Raw genomic sequence first — 21030 nt, 5'->3', positions numbered from 1 at the left:
CCTAAATGCATTCTGCCACTGCAATTTCTGCACCCTTTGTTTTATTATCTTCTTTTTACGCAGTTTTGCCTGTCCTTTTTAATAATGTTTATTTTTGTAGATCCTGCCATATCATTGTTGCTTATGCCTTCATGGAGGCTTGTAAGGCTTCTTTAAAATATTCCAGTGGCAAATTAGCAGTAAATGCAAGAGAAATGCATTAACATTACATTGCATATATTAGAGGTCCCAGATCCATGATTTAAACCATGATCACCACGTTGCAAAGTTTTGTTCAGGAGCTCACTCGATAAACACATGTCCGAGGAGGAAAGTGCAACTGGCGACGGTCCGGAACAAGGCACTGTCACTTGCACCACACAACACATGCATGCACTTTTCTAAGCTCTCCCATCCCTTCTCTACTTCTGTCACGTGACCGGCTTCCCTTACCTCACACACATACACTTCTTCTACTTTGACACTCCTAATTCTAATGCATTAAAGATAGACTATTTGAAATAAATACATCAAATTGCACAACCACACTAATGACCCATGGCAGAGGAATCGAGGGAGACATGAAATTGATGGAAGGAAAAAAGAAATTAGGGTCGAATCTCTCTTCATTCAGACATAGCTTGCAGGCAGTTGTAAAAGGGGTCCGGAAGCGACATGCAAGCATTATGTCACGGATCTCCTCCGGAGAACACTCTGGCCGAAAGAATGGACTAGGCGACAGGCGTACCCACACAGATGCACATTTAATACAACCCACGCGACAAGAACAGCAGCACACAAACCTAACAAAACTAACACACAAGATACAAAAACTATCAGTACACACGAACCGGTAACACTGCCACTAGCGTTCCATTGAGAGTGGTTGGCGTTCGTGCTTACGTCTGGTTCGGTGCGGATGTGGCGTGGTGTGGGTCCCGTAGCCGGCGTCGGAGTGGCGTTCGACGTTCGAGGACTGGCGTCGCTGGAGGCGTCGTTGGTTGCGTCGTACACGCTCCCGGTCCAAGCGCCCGTGGAGGTGTGGCCGATGATGTTGGCGTTGGGGCACCACCCGGAAGAGTGGTGACAGCGGTAGAGACATCCCTGGCCGTAGCAGGTGGTGGCGTCCTCCGTGGACTCCCCGGAACGGGCTCAGGAACGGCAGGAAGTCTGCGGTGCAAAGCCGTAGAACACGAGCACGCCGAAGCAGTAGCCGGCGTCGCTCTCTTCCGGTCGAACCGTCCCTCACCCGCCGAGTCTCCGCTGCTTTCTTCTCCCCCTGTGTCTCGCCCTTCCTCGCCCTTTTATAGCCTTCTTGTTAGTCCACGTAATCCTTCTCTTCGTCTTCTTCTCTTCTCCACCAATCGTCGCTTTCCATCTCACCGGATACTTCTCCACCAATCATCTCTTGTCACCTCACTGGAAACTTCTTCTTTATCTTCTTTCGTCTTCGGTTAATCCACGTCATTCTTAACGCCATCCTCGTCGTCTTCTTGAAACCTTTCTTCGTCTACCATTTTATTTCATCTTCCCTCTTTATATGTGACAAGGGCCCCCTCTCTCAAGAGTTTTTCCCTGAAAAACTGCTCAAGTCGTCCTCCTCTTCAGGCCATCCAGCCAGCCGACTATCTTCTGTGGCGATTCTGGCCCCAGCACACCACACAGCACAACGCCGACGACCAGCACACACCAAAAGCACACCACTAACACATCACTACCGTTGTCCATACGGTGTTCTAAACATGTTAATGTCCACAGCTTAACTGCGATTTCAAAACAATGCAATTGTCCACACGGTGTCCTTAATAAACATGTTAATGTCCACAACACACTCCTTTGTATAATCACGTAACAACCACAAAAACACCAACAACACGCTACATCCCTGCGATACATACCACATCAGCAACAACAAGATACCTCCCACGGATACCTAGAGCTGTTCAGTTGGCTCGACTCATGAAGTTCGCTCCAACGTTATCCCTGTTTTTAATACATTCCACCTGAAATTCGTATTCTTGTAAGGCCAAACTGGACTTACTGGACTCCTTACTCTGCTTGTCCTTGCTATGCTTTCCTTTGTTTACGTGCTTATCCTTGTTGTGTTTCTCCTTGCTTTGTTGCTTTTCTTTACTTTGCATATCCTTGTTGTCTTTCTCCTTGCTGCCTTTGTCCGCCTTCTCCTTGCTTCCTTTGCCCACCTTCTCCTTGCTGGACTTAGCTTTGCCAGCCTTCTCCTTGCTTCTGGATCTCGAGCTGCGTTCCTTAGAGGAGCCTTTCCTGGCCTTCTTGGACTTGCGCTTGCCTCCCCCTTTCTCTTTGGTGCTCTTGCTGCTTTTGCTGCTTAGCCAAGTATAAAAACCCTTCTTTTTCTTCTTCTCTTTACTATCCTTGCCTTTGCTTTTCTTGTCTTTGCTCTTACTCTTCTTGTCTTTGGACTTGTCTTTGCTCTTGTTCTTCTTGTCTTTTGACTTGTCTTTGCTCGGGCACTTCTTGTCTTTGGACTTCTTCTTCTTACCCTCTTTCTTTCTTCCCAAACGCTGCATTGCTCTGCCTGTCGCTTGAGCTCTTGTCTCCACTGCCGACGAGAAAGTGACTGCCCCATCACTCGCCTGAGTTGTCGTGGACTTTTCCTCTTTTGGTTTTTCTTCAACGTCGAGCATCCTCCACTCGGGATCGGGGTCCTCGACACTTCTTGCACCCGTAATGTTTCCCACGATGAGATCGTAGATGGGTTGCTCTACGCATTTTGCCACTACCTGCCCAGTATAATATGGCATGGACACTAGAATCCTGGCTTCAGGAAGGTACCCTACTGTGCTATCTGCGAGAGTGAGGGTCGACGTTTGCCCTGTAAGCTCCTCGTCCTTCACCAGGCTTCTCCCAACCAAAGGTGTGTTGGCTCCGCTGTCTCTAAGCACCAATACAGGATGGTCCCCTATTTGCCCAACCACCACCGGCATTGCTGCTTTTGACTTGGGTGCTCCACTCACCACCTCATTTCCCAGCGGGGTTTGTTCTCCTTTTCGCGGTGGAACTTCAGGTGGTGTGACAAGTTCTGCCCGAGAGCCGACAACGCATGCAGCTTGGTCTTGCCCCAGAGCTATCCGCTCGAATTGTTGCGGATACGCGTCCAAATCATCTCTTTTGTCATCAAAAGGAGCCATTAACTTTCTTGGACGAACCCTGGCCGGCCTAGGAGATTCGGTATCCGCAAAAGAACGCTGATTATCGTCCATGACCCCCTCATATCCTCCTGCGATATGCGCCTGTTTCCACAAAAGGAACTGCTTCTCACGTTCTATCCTTCTTTTCTCCTGCTCTTCTGACTCGCGATCTCTTCTAGCCTCTCGCTCCTCTGCCTCGCAAGCACTTCTAGCCTCTCGCTCTTCTGCTTCGCGAGCGTCTGCGCGGGCTTGCGCCCTTTCCTCTCTCTGCCTCTTTGCTTCTTCTTTCTTCTCGTCCCAGAGACGCAGCGCCTCTTCCTTGCTTAGCCCTAGCTTGAGCGCCAGTTCCAGCGTTTTTGCCAAATCCATACTTTCAGCCGTCAAGAGATCGGAAAGATCCGAGACAAAGCAAAAAGAAACAAGGAAATGAATCCTGGCAGGCTCGCCACTTGTCTTTGTCACGGATCTCCTCCGGAGAACACTCTGGCCGAAAGAATGGACTAGGCGACAGGCGTACCCACACAGATGCACATTTAATACAACCCACGCGACAAGAACAGCAGCACACAAACCTAACAAAACTAACACACAAGATACAAAAACTATCAGTACACACGAACCGGTAACACTGCCACTAGCATTCCATTGAGAGTGGTTGGCGTTCGTGCTTACGTCTGGTTCGGTGCGGATGTGGCGTGGTGTGGGTCCCGTAGCCGGCGTCGGAGTGGCGTTCGACGTTCGAGGACTGGCGTCGCTGGAGGCGTCGTTGGTTGCGTCGTACACGCTCCCGGTCCAAGCGCCCGTGGAGGTGTGGCCGATGATGTTGGCGTTGGGGCACCACCTGGAAGAGTGGTGACAGCGGTAGAGACACCCCTGGCCGTAGCAGGTGGTGGCGTCCTCCGTGGACTCCCCGGAACGGGCTCAGGAACGGCAGGAAGTCTGCGGTGCAAAGCCGTAGAACACGAGCACGCCGAAGCAGTAGCCGGCGTCGCTCTCTTCCGGTCGAACCGTCCCTCACCCGCCGAGTCTCCGCTGCTTTCTTCTCCCCCTGTGTCTCGCCCTTCCTCGCCCTTTTATAGCCTTCTTGTTAGTCCACGTAATCCTTCTCTTCGTCTTCTTCTCTTCTCCACCAATCGTCGCTTTCCATCTCACCGGATACTTCTCCACCAATCATCTCTTGTCACCTCACTGGAAACTTCTTCTTTATCTTCTTTCGTCTTCGGTTAATCCACGTCATTCTTAACGCCATCCTCGTCGTCTTCTTGAAACCTTTCTTCGTCTACCATTTTATTTCATCTTCCCTCTTATATGTGACACATTACACTTTTATTAATCTCAGTCCAATTTCATTACACTGCGGCAAAGTTTTGCTTGTGCGTCAGCTTTCATATGGCCTCCGAGAAAGCGGCATTCCACTGTTGCAACATGTCGCACCACAATCTCACGTACTGTACTTTTCGTGCGCTGTGGTGCCACAGCTCATCTTCTGACAAGCAGAATGCACCATACACGAAATAAAACAAAAGTTGACGCTGAAACTTCAGCTGGAAAGGAGATTATGGAAAGAAGACCACATGACAGGAACACTTTGTCGTGCTCGTCTGCTTTGGATGCTAAAGTGTTAGCACGAATGCATACACACTACCTAAGTTTACCCTACTTCTGAATTCGAAATGCACGGAAGAGGCTCAATTCATTGTATTGAAATTAATTCAGAGCACCAGGGGCGCCTTAACAATCATTGTTATCAGCTTACCCATTCCCCGATATGAGAAGGTAGGCACTGGAAACAATGTATGAGAAATGTTTCGTTTGTTTCGGACACCACCCGTAAACCAGCTAATATAATTTAAATGTTGCAAATTGATAATGACTCTGGAGCCCTTTTTCACCAGGGCATTGCCAGCTACGGATTCCAGCAGATCCTGGACATCTACTACCTCAAGTACCGGCCAGACGAGGGTGAGTCTGCGTTCCCGGAAGTAGAGGCAATGTGCTTGCTTTAAGATTGAGCGTGTTGTGTGCAGAAATTGTACAACAGACAGGAAGACGAACAAACAATGCAGCACTTCGTTGTTTGCCCATCTTCTTCTTTGTGGTGTGCACACGTTTGGTTCTGAAGATCACCAATCAGGCCAACGTCACATCATTTTGTAGTGCTTGTTTGCATAGGGACAGTAATGTCAATTCTAGGTAAAGTGACGGGTTAGTACTCCAAGGTATCCAAGGCCTCATTTTCAAGAGACCAAGCAAGAAAATTATGTAAACACATGACAGGATTGGTGCCACCACTATGACAACATGGAACTGGCTCCTAATGGCATCTTTGACCTTGTCTGTATTTGCCAAATTGCAACCAACTGATTATAATAAAAAAAGTGCTTGCATTACATTTTAATGTGAGTGAAAGTGCATTTTGATGAAGGTATTCGGTTTTTCCTCCATAAATCACTCTTCACACTCACCGCAGTGACTGTGATGGGCTGCCTCTGGGAACAAGGTGAAGGGTTCGATTCCTGGCCACATTTGCAAATGAAGAGGAATAGAAAAATGCTTATGTATAGAGCACCTAGTGCGTGTTAAACAGACACAAAACTTAAAAATAAGTTTAGCTGTATTAGTAAATTAGCTTTCTGCAATAGTGCAAAGGCCACCCTAACCATGAGAGAAGGATTGATAAGCCGGAAAGAACACAAATATGAAATATGTTTGGCAACGCCGCCTTGAAGTTCCTGCACAGGGCCGCCACGACGTCCTGGATTATGACTGCATCTTCTCGGGTCCAGTTAACTATCAGTAAAGGCAGACTACATTGTACTATGGTCTAAAGGAGCCAAGGACAGAACTTCACAAGTTTTGTGAACTTTTACTTCAATGCAACAGCCTGAATGTGAGAAAATACTTTTGAGACTTGTGAAGTCACACTGATGTACTGGTACAGGGATTTTGGTATGAAATTTTGAAAATTATGCACATCTACTGCAAATCTAGTGACATCTAGATGATGAGTAGACACACGCAGCGGTCACCTCAAAGCTATTTGGTGTTGGTGCAATAGAAGTATACATGCAACTGTGGCCTAATGGTTAGAGCAGCGGGATGTCTTGCTGGGGGACCAAAGTCTGATTCCACTTTTGGGCACGTATTTAAATTTTTCTTAGAAGTGTGAGCCTTTCAGCAAGACATCAGCAGCAGCCACAGTCAGGAAAGTCTGGGAGGGTTTGCAAAAAAAGTGTCGCTTTAAAAAAATATGGAAGTTTGGACTTGGATTTTGTCTTTTAATAACTGACCTATTACTGCAAAAGGAACAAATATTTAACCAGCCTAAACTGATTGAGGGATTCTGTTTGGTGTCCCTTAAACAAAGAAGCCTTAGGTAGGTTAATGGACCGTGAAATCATGATATTTATCTCAGGGAAAATCCAGTGGCAACTGCACCATTTTGATAATCGAGTGAATTGCTGCACCAAATTGTGCTAAAAGTGAAAAAATGATCAAAATTTCACCATGCTGCACCAGAAAAGCTTTGGCAGCTTTGGTTCTGGTAGGCATCAGCAAAAGATCGCAGGTGGGGTGCAGGGCGTCGTGCCGTTGATCATGGAGGGAATGTAAAGGTAGCTTTCGTATTCTGGCTGCCAGTGGGTGCAAACAGCCGCACACTCTTAAGCAACCTGAATATAACTAAAGGTAGCGGCATTCTTTTATCTTGCCATCCGAGCCAGTAGGCAAGGGCCGGCGAGGAGGTCTGGGGCTTATCTGCAGCTCCCTGTTGGTGGAGCAGAGTCACGTGGTTGCGCTGGTGCCGTTTCCACACAATGGTGCATGAGTGTCTGCGCGCTGCCGGCTGCACCTTCTTTTTTTTTTTTTTTTTTTTTTTTTTTTTTGTCATCTTGCTCGGGTGTTATGACAGCTGGTACTGTGCAGCCCCACAGAGAGAGAGGGATTATGAAAAAGAAAAGGTTCTATTTTCTGCAACCCTTCAGGGAGTACATATCAGCACTGACATCCCCACAGTGGTGGTGATCGCAGTGATCGTGAACCCTGATATTGTGTCAATTGCATCCCTGCGCATCGCAATCACCGCGATCAAAAAGTGCAAACTGAGAGGGCGAGTGGGGAGGGAAGGTGCGTGAGGTAAGGGGACTCAGAAAAAGATAGGCAAAGAGAGCAGGAATGTTGCAACCTTTACCTTATTCAAAGGTCTTACACCAAATCACTCAATGTGAACTCCAGATGTCTAGGTGTTTCTGTTGAGTCCAGTGAGTGGTCAGTGAGTGACTCAGTCATGTGCAGAATCTTCCTTTGAGCTTGTTGATGCTGTCACATTACCTGCAAATGTCTTTGAATAAACCACTGTGATGTTTACCAACCCTAGCTTCCTCACAACTTCTGTAGGAAAACACCTCCAGTTACTTCAGCGGCCCTTAATACAAAAATAGTACAAAAAAGGCCTTTAGGCTGGTCTTCAGCACTGATCTAATGCTGCACAATGCTAGGTTGTGTGACTATTACCCCACTTAATTACAATAATGCCCTAATTTAATATATGCACAACAGTTTGCACAACGTCACTCCAAGCCTGCACAACATCTGCAGGCTTGGAGTGACGCTTGTTACCGGCAAAAGATGCCGAGAACAAGTGGGGCTATACTAATCCAGGTACAACCAAACTAGGAAGGCCCACTAAGTTTTAACATGACACTCCCTCACCAGAACAGGAATTGGCCTCCTGGGTACATTATTCGGCCACCACCTCCCAAATAGCTCACTCAATTACCCAATGGCCCTCAGTCCCCAACAGCTGCAGAGCACCTGATGAAGGTGGCGGTCAGATGCAGGAGAGGGTGCTAAAAATCTTTGGGTCCGGACAGGCCGCCAATGGAAACTGACCCATGCAATGTTTAACACCCGAACCCTCTCAAGTGAGGCTAGCTTAGCAGGACTCCTTGATGAACTGTCACATATTGTTTGGGATATCATTGGCCTTAGTGAGATTAGAAGAACTGGTGAGGCTTATACATTGCTGAATAACGGACATGTGCTCTGCTTTAGAGGTCTCCTAGATAAGAAGCAATACCGGGTAGGATTCCTAATCCATAAGGACATAGCGGGCAACATTGACGAATTCTACAGCATTAATGAGAGGGTAGCTGTAGTCGTAATCAAACTTAATCAGAGGTATAGATTAAAGGTAGTACAAGCCTATATATACTCCAACATCCAGTCACGATGATGAGGAAGTAGATCAGTTTTATGAAGATGTTGAATTAGCGATGAGAAAAGTGCAAACTCAGTATACTGTAGTCATGAGCGACTTCAATGCAAAAGTGGGGAAAAAGCAGGCTGTTGAACAAGCAGTTGGCAACTGCGGCTTCAATTCTAGGAATGCTAGAGGAGAGATGCTAGTAAAATTCGCAGGAAGGAATAAGCTTTGAATAATGAACACCTTTTTCAGGAAGCGTAGCAACAGAAAGTGGACCTGGAAAAGCCTTAATGGTGAAACAAGAAATGAAATTGACTTCATACTTTCTGCCGATCTCAGCATAGTGCAGGATGTAGAAGTGATAGGTAGGGTAAAGTGCAGTAATCATAGGTTAGTGAGGGCTAGCATTCACCTCAATTTGAAGAGAGAAAGAGCAAAATTAGTCAAAAAGAAACAGGTCAACTTAGAGGCAGTAAGGGTAAAAGCCGACAAATTCAGGCTGGTAGTTGCAAACAAATATGCAGCCTTAGAACAAAGAGATGATGATGACTTAGAGCTAATGAATGAAATCGTAACTAGGTTGACTTCAGAGGCAGCAATAGAAGTGGGAGGCAAGGCAACAAGGCAACCAGTAGACAAGCTCTCCCAAGTAACAAAGGACCTAATAAAGAAATTACAAAGAATGAAAGTCTCCAACCCAACAAATCAGATAGAATTCATGGAACTGCCAAAACTGATCAACAAGGCAAAAATAAGTGATATTCGAAACTATAACGTGAGAAAGACTGAGGAAGCAGTAAAAATGGACGCAGCCTGAAGTCTGTGAGAAGGAAACTTGGCATAGGACAAACCAAGATGTATGCACTGAAAGACAAGCAGGGTAATATCATCAGCAATCCCAAAGATATAGTAAACAGGGCGGAAGAATCCTATAATGACCTGTACAGTACCCAAAGCAGCCACGATAACTCCATACGAAGTAGAATTCAACAGGTTACAGGCTCCTTCTATAACTAGCGATGGAGTTAGAAGGCGCTTGCAAGATATGAAATGGGGAAAAGCGGTAGGAGATGGACTACCAGTCGATTTAGTCAAAGGTGGAGGAGACATAATGCTTGAAAAACTAGCGGCCCTTTATACGAACTGTCTATCGACTTCAAAAGTTCCAGGGAACTGGAAGAATGCCAACATTATACTAATGCACAAAAGGGAGACATCAAGAATTGAAAAATTATAGGCCCACTAGCTTACTTAAAGTATTAGATAAAATATTCACCAAAATAATCTCCAATAGAATAAGGGCAACACTGGACTTTAGTCAACCAAGGGAACAGGCTGGCTTCAGGAAGGGATACTCTAGAATGGGTCACATCCATGTCATTAATCAGGTTATTGAGAAATCAACAGAGTATAATGAACCTCTCTATATGGCTTTCATAGATTACGAAAAGGCATTTGATTCAGTAGAGATACCAACAGTCATAGCGGCATTACATAATCAAGGAGTACAAAATGCTTACGTGAATACCTTGGAAAATATCTACAGAGATTCTACAGCTACCTTAATTCTACGCAAGAAAAGCAGGAAGTTACCTATAAAGAGAGGGGTCAGACAAGGAGACACAATCTCTCTAATGCTATTCACTGCATGCTTGGAAGGAGTATTCGAGCTATTAAACTGGGAAGGCTTAGGAGTAAAGATCGACGGCGAATAGCTCAGCAACCTTCGCTTTGCCGATGACATTGTTCTATTCAGCAACGATGCAGACGAGCTACAACAAATGATTGAGGACCTTAACAGAGAGAGCGTAAGAGTAGAGTTGAAGATTAATATGCAGAGCACAAAGATAATGATAAATAGCCGGGCAAAGGAACGAGAGTTCAGGATCCCCAGTCGGCCTCTAGAGTCTGTGAAGGAGTGTGTTTCCCTAGATCAATTAATCACAGGGAACCCTGATCATGAGAAGGAAATTCACAGAAGAATAAAAATGGGTTGGATTGCATACGGCAGACATTGCCACCTCCTAACTGGAAGCTCATCATTATCATTGAAAAGGAAGGTGTACAATCAGTGCATTTTACCAGTGCTGACATATGGCGCAGAGACTTGGAGACTGACAAAGAAGCTTGAGAACAAGTTAAGGACTGTGCAAAGAGCGATGGAACGAAGAATGCTAAGCATAACTTTAAGAGACAGAAAGAGAGCGGTTTGGATCAGAGAGCGAACAGGTATAGGACAATATTCTAATAGACATTAAAAGATAAAAATGGCACTGGGCAGGTCATGTAATGCGCAGATTAGATAACAGTTGGACCATTAGGATTACAGAATGGGTACCGAGAGAAGGGAAACACAATCGAGGACGACACATGACTAGGCGGAGCGATGAAGTTAGAAAATTTGCGGGCGCTAGTTGTAATCGGTTTGGGGGGGTTCCGAGAATGAAAGTATTGAACAGACACATTTGGAAATTTTTTGATATGATGCGTAATATCAGAACAGAATTACTCACTGGGTAGTGTACCACTACTTCTGTGTATTTTGTTCCCTGCTGTTTATTCTTATTTCAAACCCAGTATCTAATGCTTGTTATTTGATGTGATGTTATATGATTTCTTAAAATATAATACTGATACTTGCTTTTGATTTGCATGTGCTACGTGTACGTTTTGTACGATTTGATATTGTGCAATGTAAAACCCACTGCTTTAACATGTCCTTCTGGTGCTGAGGGTACTGTGATAAATAAACAAACAAATAAATAAATAAATAAATAAATAACTGGAGTTATGGGATTTAAAAGAATTTTGCAGTCTTGCGCTAAAATATTGACAGCAGTAGCAAGGTTAGGCATTGCGTTCAAGCTCCTCTGATGTTACGTGTTTTAACGTTATGTGGTGGTGACATGTTCGCACGATGTAGCATGCGAGGCAACTGCTGCTGCATAGCAGGAGCAGTGCTCTGGCAGCCACCAGGCAATGGCTGAAGTAGGCAAAGAATGCTATTTGCATTAACAGGGAATGCAACTTTCTCACCCTGGCATGGCTCGCCTTCACACCTGCCGCAGCTCATGTTATTTCTAACAGTTGGTGTGCGGGCCACGCATGTGCTGTTGATGCCGGGGCATTGCGGCCCTGGCACTGGTGGTGCTGGTGGCATGAATGAGGCTTGAGTGTCTGCATTATTGCTGTCTCAATAAAATTTGCAGGCATAGGATGGAGACAGCCTTTGTCCTGCAGAAGGCTTGTGTTGATGATGATGCTGGTGATTTTGAGCACATGGTTTGAATGCTTCACGTCATTGTGAACTGAACCCCTTTGTATTAGTGGAAATGTAATCATTTTGGGCTTCAGTTGTTGTAATCAGCATTGTGTGTTATTTTATCGTTGGAAGCAGTGACATCCTGACGCCTTTGATGCAGCCTCATCTATGGTACGAGACCCATTCGTCAAGCGCTTCGCAAGCTATGCACAGCTGCACAGGTATGCCAGGGCAGTCGAGGACATTGACCTCTGCTCAAAGCTCACCTTTGTGGACGACCACTGCCACGATGTGCCGCGGTACGTGCAGGCCCTCCAGCTGCGGTGCAGCGGGGACCAGCAGCTGGCCAGTGAGTACAGTGTGCGTGCTTGGGCTGGGCAGACGTGCGTGCCAAAGGCAGCCAGAGCGCTGACTTGCTTCTTTTGCGGTTTACGAGCCTGTGAGATTGATAGACTGTGATAGCGATGTGCACTGCCTCAGAATCTTGTGCGCTGATTTACACTTTGCTATTCGTCTTTCTCCTTTCCTTTCTTTTTAAATCCCTTTCCCCGTGGCGGAGTAGCAAACTGGTCTTCTTCTATATAAGTCAATGATGCTTTGTACAGATTTTCGGAGAATTGCAAGCACTGCTGCCACGGAATCTTACATACTTGCTGTGCACTTCAAGTGTAGCTTCTTAGTGTGTAATTGTTAGATGAAATGCATCCATTTTGCTGTTTTGTATAAAAGTACTGTATTAGGCAAAGTGGAATTTTCTTGCAGTTGGCCATGAGGCATTTACATGCAAACGGTGTTCCTTGTAAAGGGCGTGAAGGGTTTTTGTTTGTTGTATATTAGTTGTCATGGAAACACTCAGGCTGCATTGAGGCAATTATGTGCCATTGACAGCCTGAGTTAAAGTGTCATGTGTACTCCCAAGCCAATGGAAGCACTTCCATTACAGCATAGACTGCTTATAGCGCAAGGCACCGAAGTCTCTAATTTCTGCAGTGTAAACGGTACCGCACTATAACCAAAACATTTTTCAAAGGCAGTGCACATGCAAAAAATCTAGCCCAAGCAGCCCTGCGCGTCTGAGAATTGTTACGCATGTGTGAAAAGCATATGACTGGGATGTGACCTCACTTTTGTTGGCGAGGTTGTTCCTCCACTTTCCGAGTGCCGTAAAGCCACTGTGAGGCATTTCGTTGACTCTGCACCAATTTACAGTGTACTAGAACGGGCTGTGCAATCATCGTAGTGACTGCACTGAATTGTGCGTGTCGTGCTGAGTGGTGATTTTAGCGTAGACGCTGTTGTCACTAGATACTGAAGCTCCCGAGAGCATCTGCGCTGGTCTGAATTTGGCGGACGCGTGTTGTGGCCTGTTGAAACATGTTTCCAGCATGTTTCTCGCATCAGTGAGCTTTAAGTAGCGCTCCAAGTACTGCTACGCACGTGCCAGGCTACATAACTAGAGGACCTAGATGCGCAATATATTTTCTGTCCAAGGCGCCTGCCGGTCTCGAAAGAAGGTGGCAATATTGCCCCAAGTACTGCTAAGCACGTGCCAGGCTATACGACTAGAGGACCTAGAATGCACAATAACTTTGCTGTCCAAGGCACCTGCCGATCTTGAAAGAAGGCGACAATATGAAAGGCATTTGCACCGCGCCGACAAAGCTCTCACTGAAGGCTGTGTGGTTTGTAAACTTAACTTTGAGCCGCGCTAGATCGTAAGAGACTCTTGCACATTGTGAACGGTGGGAAAGTCCAACTTTCGCGACGAAAGCCTACGCTCGACCCGAAGATTGTCCCAGGGAGATGGCTGAATGTTGCTCCCTACTTGAGAAAACGCATTCCTCCAAATCGAACCAAATCCATCCTGGAGTCAATGCCAAAATCTCATTCATTCATCATCATTCATCATCATTCATCATCAGCCTGGTTACGCCCACTGCAGGGCAAAGGCCTCTCCCATACTTCTCCAACTACCCCGGTCATGTGCTAATTGTGGCCATGTCGTCCCTGCAAACTTCTTAATCTCATCCGCCCACCCAACTTTCTGCCGCCCCCTGCTATGCTTCCCTTACGTTGGAATCCAGTCCGTTACCCTTAATGACCATCAGATTATCTTCCCTCCTCATTACATGTCCTGCCCATGCCCCATTTCTTTTTCTTGATTTCAACTAAGATATCATTAACTCACGTTTGTTCCCTCACCTAATCTGCTCTTTACTTATCCCTTAACGTTACACCCATCATGCTTTTTTCCATAGCTCGTTGCATCGTCCTACTCGTCCTACTCGTCGTCCTGTTCTACTTAAATTGAGGACGATGCAAAAATCTGCCAAGCAATTAAAGATTGAATAGGTTTCACCACAGAACACCTATATAAACTTAGAGAAGAGAAAGAGAATAGAAACTGTACCTCTCACAGTGCAACGGAAATAAGAGTAGCGGTGGCATTGTGGACTAAAGTGTGCGACCGAGAGATGGCGCTGGCAAAATCAAAACTAGCATCATCATCATCACGTAATGAGCAACATGGCCGCTGCAGTTGCGGCTGGTGGGGCTCATTACGCTGCTTGCTCGCTGGTTTTGGGCATTTTGCTACCGCTTTCCGGGCTGTGTTCGTGTGTACAGTACTGCAACATGACCACAGATACCTTTATTATATCGCCAGGTGACTGAGAGGCCTGAACTGGCAAAAAAACAAGTCAGACAAGTAAGCCTACATTGTTTATTCTCACTCGGGAATGAAGCAATACATGCCCACAATTTTCGTACAGGTCAGGTGGAGCTAATGCTGTCAGTCACCAAGTTTACAACATACAGAAACACAGATAGCAATCTATATAATGGAATTGAAAGCTGAAATCAAGCGAAGTTTTCTCATCGTGTTTGGCGTGCCTCTAAAGTAAGGAGAAGGAAGCTTCAGACAACAATATTTGTGCTCGGCTACACTCGTATTGCATACAGTGCTGTTTGACGTGTTTCATACTATACGTATATTGTCTGCCTTTGACGATTTCAGCTAGATTAAAAAAAGAAACATAAGAAGTGCGCGGCAAAGATGTATTTTCAGTAAGGTAAGCTCGAGCTGCAATGTCGCATTGTTTTCATAATGCATTGGCAATAGGCATGAAGTATAGAGAGAAAAATAACATTATGCTAAGTTTTGATTACATATTGTGTGTTCTTGATATTTCTGCTGCACATTTAGTGTTCAGGTGCAGCAGTAAAGGCTTTGACACAAGTGGAGTACTCGTAGGGAGGCGAGAAATGGTGTGGAGACTGCAGTGCTTACAAAGACCCTGCAAATATTCTGTATAAACAAGGACACTAAATAAACATATAAGTATACCCATTGAATGCTTGCGGATCCTTGGAAAATGCAGTTTACGGTTTCATGTTGAAAAAAACATCTTGGTTTGTGCGTTCAAACGATGCAAAAAGGTTAGAAGGAGATGAACACTTCAGTTGAGTAACGGAGGTGAGCAAGGGAAGCCTCAGCTTGTAGCCAACGTTTCAACCATCAAACATATTTGTGAGGGCCATGACGAAGACAAGTTCCCACACGGAGGCTTCCCTTGTCGTGGACTGTTGAGTGGCTGAATGTTAAGCCAAACTTTGAGTATATTTCAAAAACTTTTTTGTGAACGCACTGTCCTCAGGTATGTCACCTGCTGTTTGAAGAGAAAGAAAAATTGATTTTATTGGTTTGTCATGTTTGAGAAGTGTGGAGTAGGCCGGTTGTGTGAAGTTGCCTTTTCTAGCCAACTCTTATGGTGCAGGGCTAGCGTAGTTACTGATTTCATGCAAACTGTACATGAGCCTTTTGTAGTTAACAAATGAAAAATAATGCAATATCCAGATCTAATTCTAATCCTAGCACTTTCCATCTGAACAACATCCCCTTATATTTCGTCATGTCCTGTAAATATATTGTTGTTCACATTACAAATAACTTAAGTTGGACCAATATGGAGTACGTCATTAACAATGCTATTCACCTGCTCGGGCACTAAGAGTGCAACTTTTCCAAAGCACTGTCTACATTAAAGCTACACCTTTACGAGACTCTAATACGCTCGAAACTTGAATATGCATCTGCAGTATGGGAACCTAGTCTCATTAATCTTATTACTTCACTTGAACTAGTACAATATAACTTTTCTCGTTTCATTATTTCTAACTATAAAGGTACCATGAATATAACTTTAATTAAACTAACAAGCACTTATTCCCCTAGCTAGCTGCCGCAGTCGTTCGTGTTTCGCTATTTCATTAAATTTTCCGTCATACCACACTTCACGACGGCTTCATACCATGGCCTCAAGTACATTTCAAACCGCATCGATCATTGCAGTAAGGCAGGAATTCATTCTACACGAAGTCTTTCTTTCGATCTTTCATCCCCTGTACATCTCAGGAATGGAACCACTTTCCCTCAAGTATCGTAGCCATCACCGATGACGAACTTTTTTTGCAAAACATTAGCTAACGCTGTATAAATAGGAGAACCACTGTGTTACCAAACTCACTGCTCTTGTCTGTTTGTTTTACTCTACTGCTTTGTAACCACTCCCCTCTTTAATGGCATATGGCGCTGAGCATACTTTAAATAAAAAATAGAATAATAAAGTGATGAGTGACTGCCACAGTTTCAGTCAACATAAAGCATCATTTCCACAAAGTTGCACTGAACGGTTTTGAAGGTTTTAAAATTCTTTGCAGTTTCATGTAACAAATTAACGCTATGAGGGAGCATGTGATACTACTTGGTGGTAATGCTGCCCGTCAATCTGATTTGCAAATAGCAGATGACAGAGTCTGTGCATTAGCAAGTAGGAGCTTGCTACATTGTTTCTGTTCTAGTCGTCATGGCTATAATGACGAGAAAAGAAACAAGTTGGGACTCAACATGTTACTTCTCCGATTGTCCTAAAATGCCCTTAAAAGCAAGTAAGCTTGTATGTCAAATTTTAGCATTCCTGCTGGGTACGATACAAAACTGTAGACTGCTGATTTCATAATAGGCCTCACAGACTGCTATCTGCTAAACTTGCAAACATTTCATGGTGAGCCATGTAGTTCAAGAGGACCTGTTGTCATTATGGTGACCGTTGAGCTTCTCGTGGCTTAGCGTGGGTAGCCTGCAGACCTATAATCTCTCTTTCGTCCGTCTTCCTGAAAAGAGAAATGATGGAACCATGACAAACATGCAAGCAAAGAATGGTGAAACAAAAGTTTGTCAAATAAATGAACAAATCACGGTTCTAGTTGAAGTGTTCAGAAACATGCCTTGCGAGGATTCTGGCTCTGTGGTGACACATTCACTGTTGACTTGTACGTCCAAAGACAATAGAATCCAAAGGAGTGATCAAATATGAGCAGTGTCTTAGAGGCTGGAGGCAAAAGAAGAAAGAGGCTCAATTACTATCGTGGAAGTATAGGTGAGTAGGTGATTCATGTATGACTAAGAACAGTGCACAAAATGCTCCATGACAGGAAAGTGCGCACACACACACACACACACACACACACACACACACACACACACACACACACACACACACACACACACACACACACACACACACACACACACACACACACACACACAAATCCATGCACGCACGCACGTGCGCGCGCAACACTGTTTCGAGTGTGCATTTTTTTCAGTGGTGTCCTTGTGTGGGCTGTGCTTAGTGAAGCCTCGATGAAATTTTTTGCCAGGTACTAGGTAACAAACACGGTAATTTTATTATGTATCAAATGCTATTAATCCAACTGTATCATCAGAAGTACATTTGCATAAATGTGCAGGGAATTTATTGCAGTGTATCATTCATGCAGACACAGCCAAAACTATTTCTTTCTTATACTGTACTCCATGTTAGGAATTTTAGCAACGTGACAAAATAACAAGATCCTTGTTTGAATTGCCTTTGAAGAGCAATAATTTTATTATAGTTTTCCACTTTGAACAAAGAATTACTACAGGAATCTGTTTTATCCGGCTCGCAACTGAAGAAATTCACAGTTGAAAATTCGAAGCAGTCTTTTTTTTTACTCACCGGTGCACACACCCAGAGGCTGCAAGGTTAATCCGCTTTCTGGGTAGTTTCCAGACAGACTGCTTGGTTCCAGCGACGAGTTTTCACGGTAGCTAGTAAATTTTTTTCAAGCAACCCGTCATTACGCGGCCGGACGCAGCAGATCACTGACTATGGAAGCCATATATGTAGCCATTATGCCAGTGAAAAGCTGCAGATGATAAAATTAACCGTCTTTAAACACATTTGCCTGGTAGTGGTCATCGACTGTTGGACGCATAAACTGGCTGAAATATTATTGTTGTCTAATTAAAACGAACCTGCGTGATGCTGTACAAAGGAAACAACCATTCCATTCTGAAATATAACCGCCACACAATTTGAATTGAATACTGCAGCGATGGCGTAGAGGTAGAACACTCGCCTCGCGTGCAAGAAGTCTGTGATTTGAATCCCGGTGCCGCGCAATTTTCCACCAGACTAAAAAGAAAATCCGCATGTTGATAAAATTGCATAAACAGGCCTGGAGTGGGGCCTGATCCCGGTGACCAGAACCGGTAACACACTCCCTCACCAGAGCAGGATTGGCCACCCTGGTGCAGTACTTGGCCACAACCTCCTATATGAACACAACAATCAAACCCCGGCCCTCAGTCCCCAGCAGCTGCGAAGCAACTGACCACGGCAGCGATCAGACCTGCGACGCAGCAGAGGGTGCTAACCCTTTCGCTGTCGGACATTTCTGGCCGTGACGCCCCCCAGTGTCGGCTTGGTTTCAGGGAATGAACATAGCAATTTATTTTTGATTATGATTGGTATACAAACAACATAGTCAATGCAATATGCACATTTCGGTGTTCTGTAGCTGTTGTTAGTAAACATCATCATCATCAGCCTGACTATAACATCCGTTCAACATCCAAATCTGATGATGCGGAACTCACCTCTTCCTCGAATGAGACTGTCCGAGTCCGAATTCGAGCTCGGCTCGTATTCTGAATCGGAATTGAGCCACCGCTCCAATGAGCAGACAAAGGTCCGCGCGCTCAGCCATCCGAAAGTAACCACGCGCAGGGAGGACGCGCTTTCAGTCGCCCGCATAACGGAGAGAAATGGGATGTTGCGTGATCAAGAAGACAGAGGGAGATGGAAAAAAGCTAAAACAAAGTTCGAAGGGCTTTACGTTTAATGCTGCAAGTCGGAAGCGAGGGTGCGGTGAGAGAGCGAAAGCAGCAATCGAGTCACTCTTTTCGGAGAGGCAACGGCGCCTGCCTCTACTTGACGCTCCCTAGCAGACACACCAACGGACGAAAAATAAAAACCTCCAAACCAGCGGAGATTGCAGAACAATCGTTGAACCCATAACCGCACGCGCGCGACGCGGAGCCACTGCTCCACTCAGCAAAGAGAGAGGGGCGAGTGGTAGTCGCACCGTACTCTTCAATACATGGACTCACACAGGTCGAGGCAAAAATACAAACTTGTAGAAAGAGTCAACAGATGGCGTGGCCAGTCTAGGAGCGCCAGCTTTGCGCTCAGGCGCGAAATTTTGAACGCACGATAGAGAACGTACCGGTACGTCAATAACACTGTGGGGGGGAAGTGCGAAGACGTGCCGGTACGTCCGTGACAGCGAAAGGGCTAAGAATCCCTGGCTCTGGACAGGCCGCCATTGGAATATGAACCTGGCAGCATTTAACACTAGAATGTTATCTAGTGAGGCGAGTCTAGCAGTGTTATTGGAGGAATTAGAGGGCAGTAAATGGGATATAATGGGGCTCAGTGAAGTTAGGAGGCCAAAAGAAGCATACACAGTGCTAAAAAGCGGGCACGTCCTGTGCTACTGGGGCTTAGCGGAGAGACGAGAACTAGGAGTCAGATTCCTGATTACTAAGAATATAGCTGGTAACATACAGGAATTCTATAGCATTAACGAAAGGGTGGCAGGTCTTGTTGTGAAACTTAATAAGAGGTACAAAATGAAGGTTGTACAGGTCTACACCCCTACATCCAGTCATGATGACCAGGAAGTCGAAAGCTTCTATGAAGACGTAGAATCAGCGATGGGTAAAGTCAAAACAAAATACACTATACTGATGGGCAACTTCAATCCCAAGGTAGGCAAGAAGCAAGCTGGAGACAAAGCAGTGGGGGAATATGGCATAGGCACTAGGAATAGCAGGGGAGAGTTATTAGTAGAGTTTGCGCAACAGAATAATATGCAGATAATGAATACCTTCTTCCGCAAGCGGGATAGCCGAAAGTGGACGTAGAGGAGCCCGAACGGCGAGACTAGAAATGAAATAAACTTCATACTCTGCGCTAACCCTGGCATCATACAAGATGTGGATGTGCTCAGCAAGATGCGCTGCAGTGACCATAGGATGGTAAGAACTCGAATTAGCCTAGACCTGAGGAGGGAAAGGAAGAAACTGGTACATAAGAAGCCGATCAATGAGTTAGCGGTAAGAGGGAAAATAGAGGAATTCCAGATCAAGCTACAGAACAGGTATTCGGCTTTAACTCAGGAAGAGGACCTAAGTGTTGAGGCAATGAACGACAATCTTGTGGGCATCATTAAGGAGTGTGCAATAGAAGTCGATGGTAACTCCGTTAGACAGGATACTAGTAAGCTATCGCATGAGACGAACGATCTGATCAAGAAACGCCAATGTATGAAAGCCTCTAACCCTACAGCTAGAATAGAACTGGCAGAACTTTCGAAGTTAATCAACAAGCGTAAGACAGCTGACATAAGGAAGTATAATATGGATAGAATTGAACATGCTCTCAGGAACGGAGAAAGCCTAAAAGCAGCGAAAAAGAAACTAGGAATTGGCAAGAATCAGATGTATGCGTTAAGAGTAAGCCGGCAATATCATTACTAATATGGATGAGATAGTTCAAGTGGCTGAGGAGTTCTGTAGAGATTTATACAGTACCAGTGGCACCCACGACGATAATGGAAGAGAGAATAGTCTAGAGGAATTCGAAATCCCACAGGTAACGCCAGAAGAAGTAAAGAAAGCCTTGGGAGCTATGCAAAGGAAGAAGGCAGCTGGGGAGGATCAGGTAACAGCAGATTTGTTGAAGGATGGTGGGCAGATTGTTTTAGAGAAACTGGCCACCTTGTATACGCAATGCCTCATGTCTTCGAGCGTACCGCAATCTTGGAAAAACGCTAACATAATCCTAATCCATAAGAAAGGGGGCGCCAAAGACTTGAAAAATTATAGACCGATCAGCTTAGTGTCCGTTGCCTACAAAGTATTTACTAAGGTAATTGCAAATAGAATCAGGAACACCTTAAACCTCTGTCAACCAAAGGACCAGCCAGGATTCCGTAAAGGCTGCTCAACAATAGACCATATTCACACT

The 21030-nt window shown here is 45.2% G+C and overlaps 1 protein-coding gene and 1 long non-coding RNA gene across 2 annotated transcripts in view; both read left to right on the top strand.

Moving 5' to 3' along the window:
• The window catches only part of LOC142584837 (F-box DNA helicase 1-like), a 166885-nt gene that overhangs the window by 132246 nt on the left and 13609 nt on the right, over positions 1–21030 (top strand). The window contains exons 15-16 of the mRNA XM_075695132.1: positions 5042–5108; positions 11772–11960. Of these exons, the coding sequence (XP_075551247.1) occupies positions 5042–5108; positions 11772–11960 (256 nt within the window). The remainder of the gene's footprint in view (positions 1–5041; positions 5109–11771; positions 11961–21030) is intronic.
• LOC142584839 (uncharacterized) lies at positions 11984–14961 on the top strand. The gene is made up of 3 exons (XR_012828943.1): positions 11984–14318; positions 14628–14682; positions 14817–14961. It is a non-coding gene; the product is annotated as an uncharacterized LOC142584839 (long non-coding RNA).

This window comes from Dermacentor variabilis, chromosome 6, assembly GCF_050947875.1.
Source record: "Dermacentor variabilis isolate Ectoservices chromosome 6, ASM5094787v1, whole genome shotgun sequence".
NCBI lineage: Eukaryota > Metazoa > Arthropoda > Arachnida > Ixodida > Ixodidae > Dermacentor > Dermacentor variabilis.
Note: the sequence above shows the minus strand (reverse complement) of the source record. Positions and strands in the feature narration are given on the sequence as shown.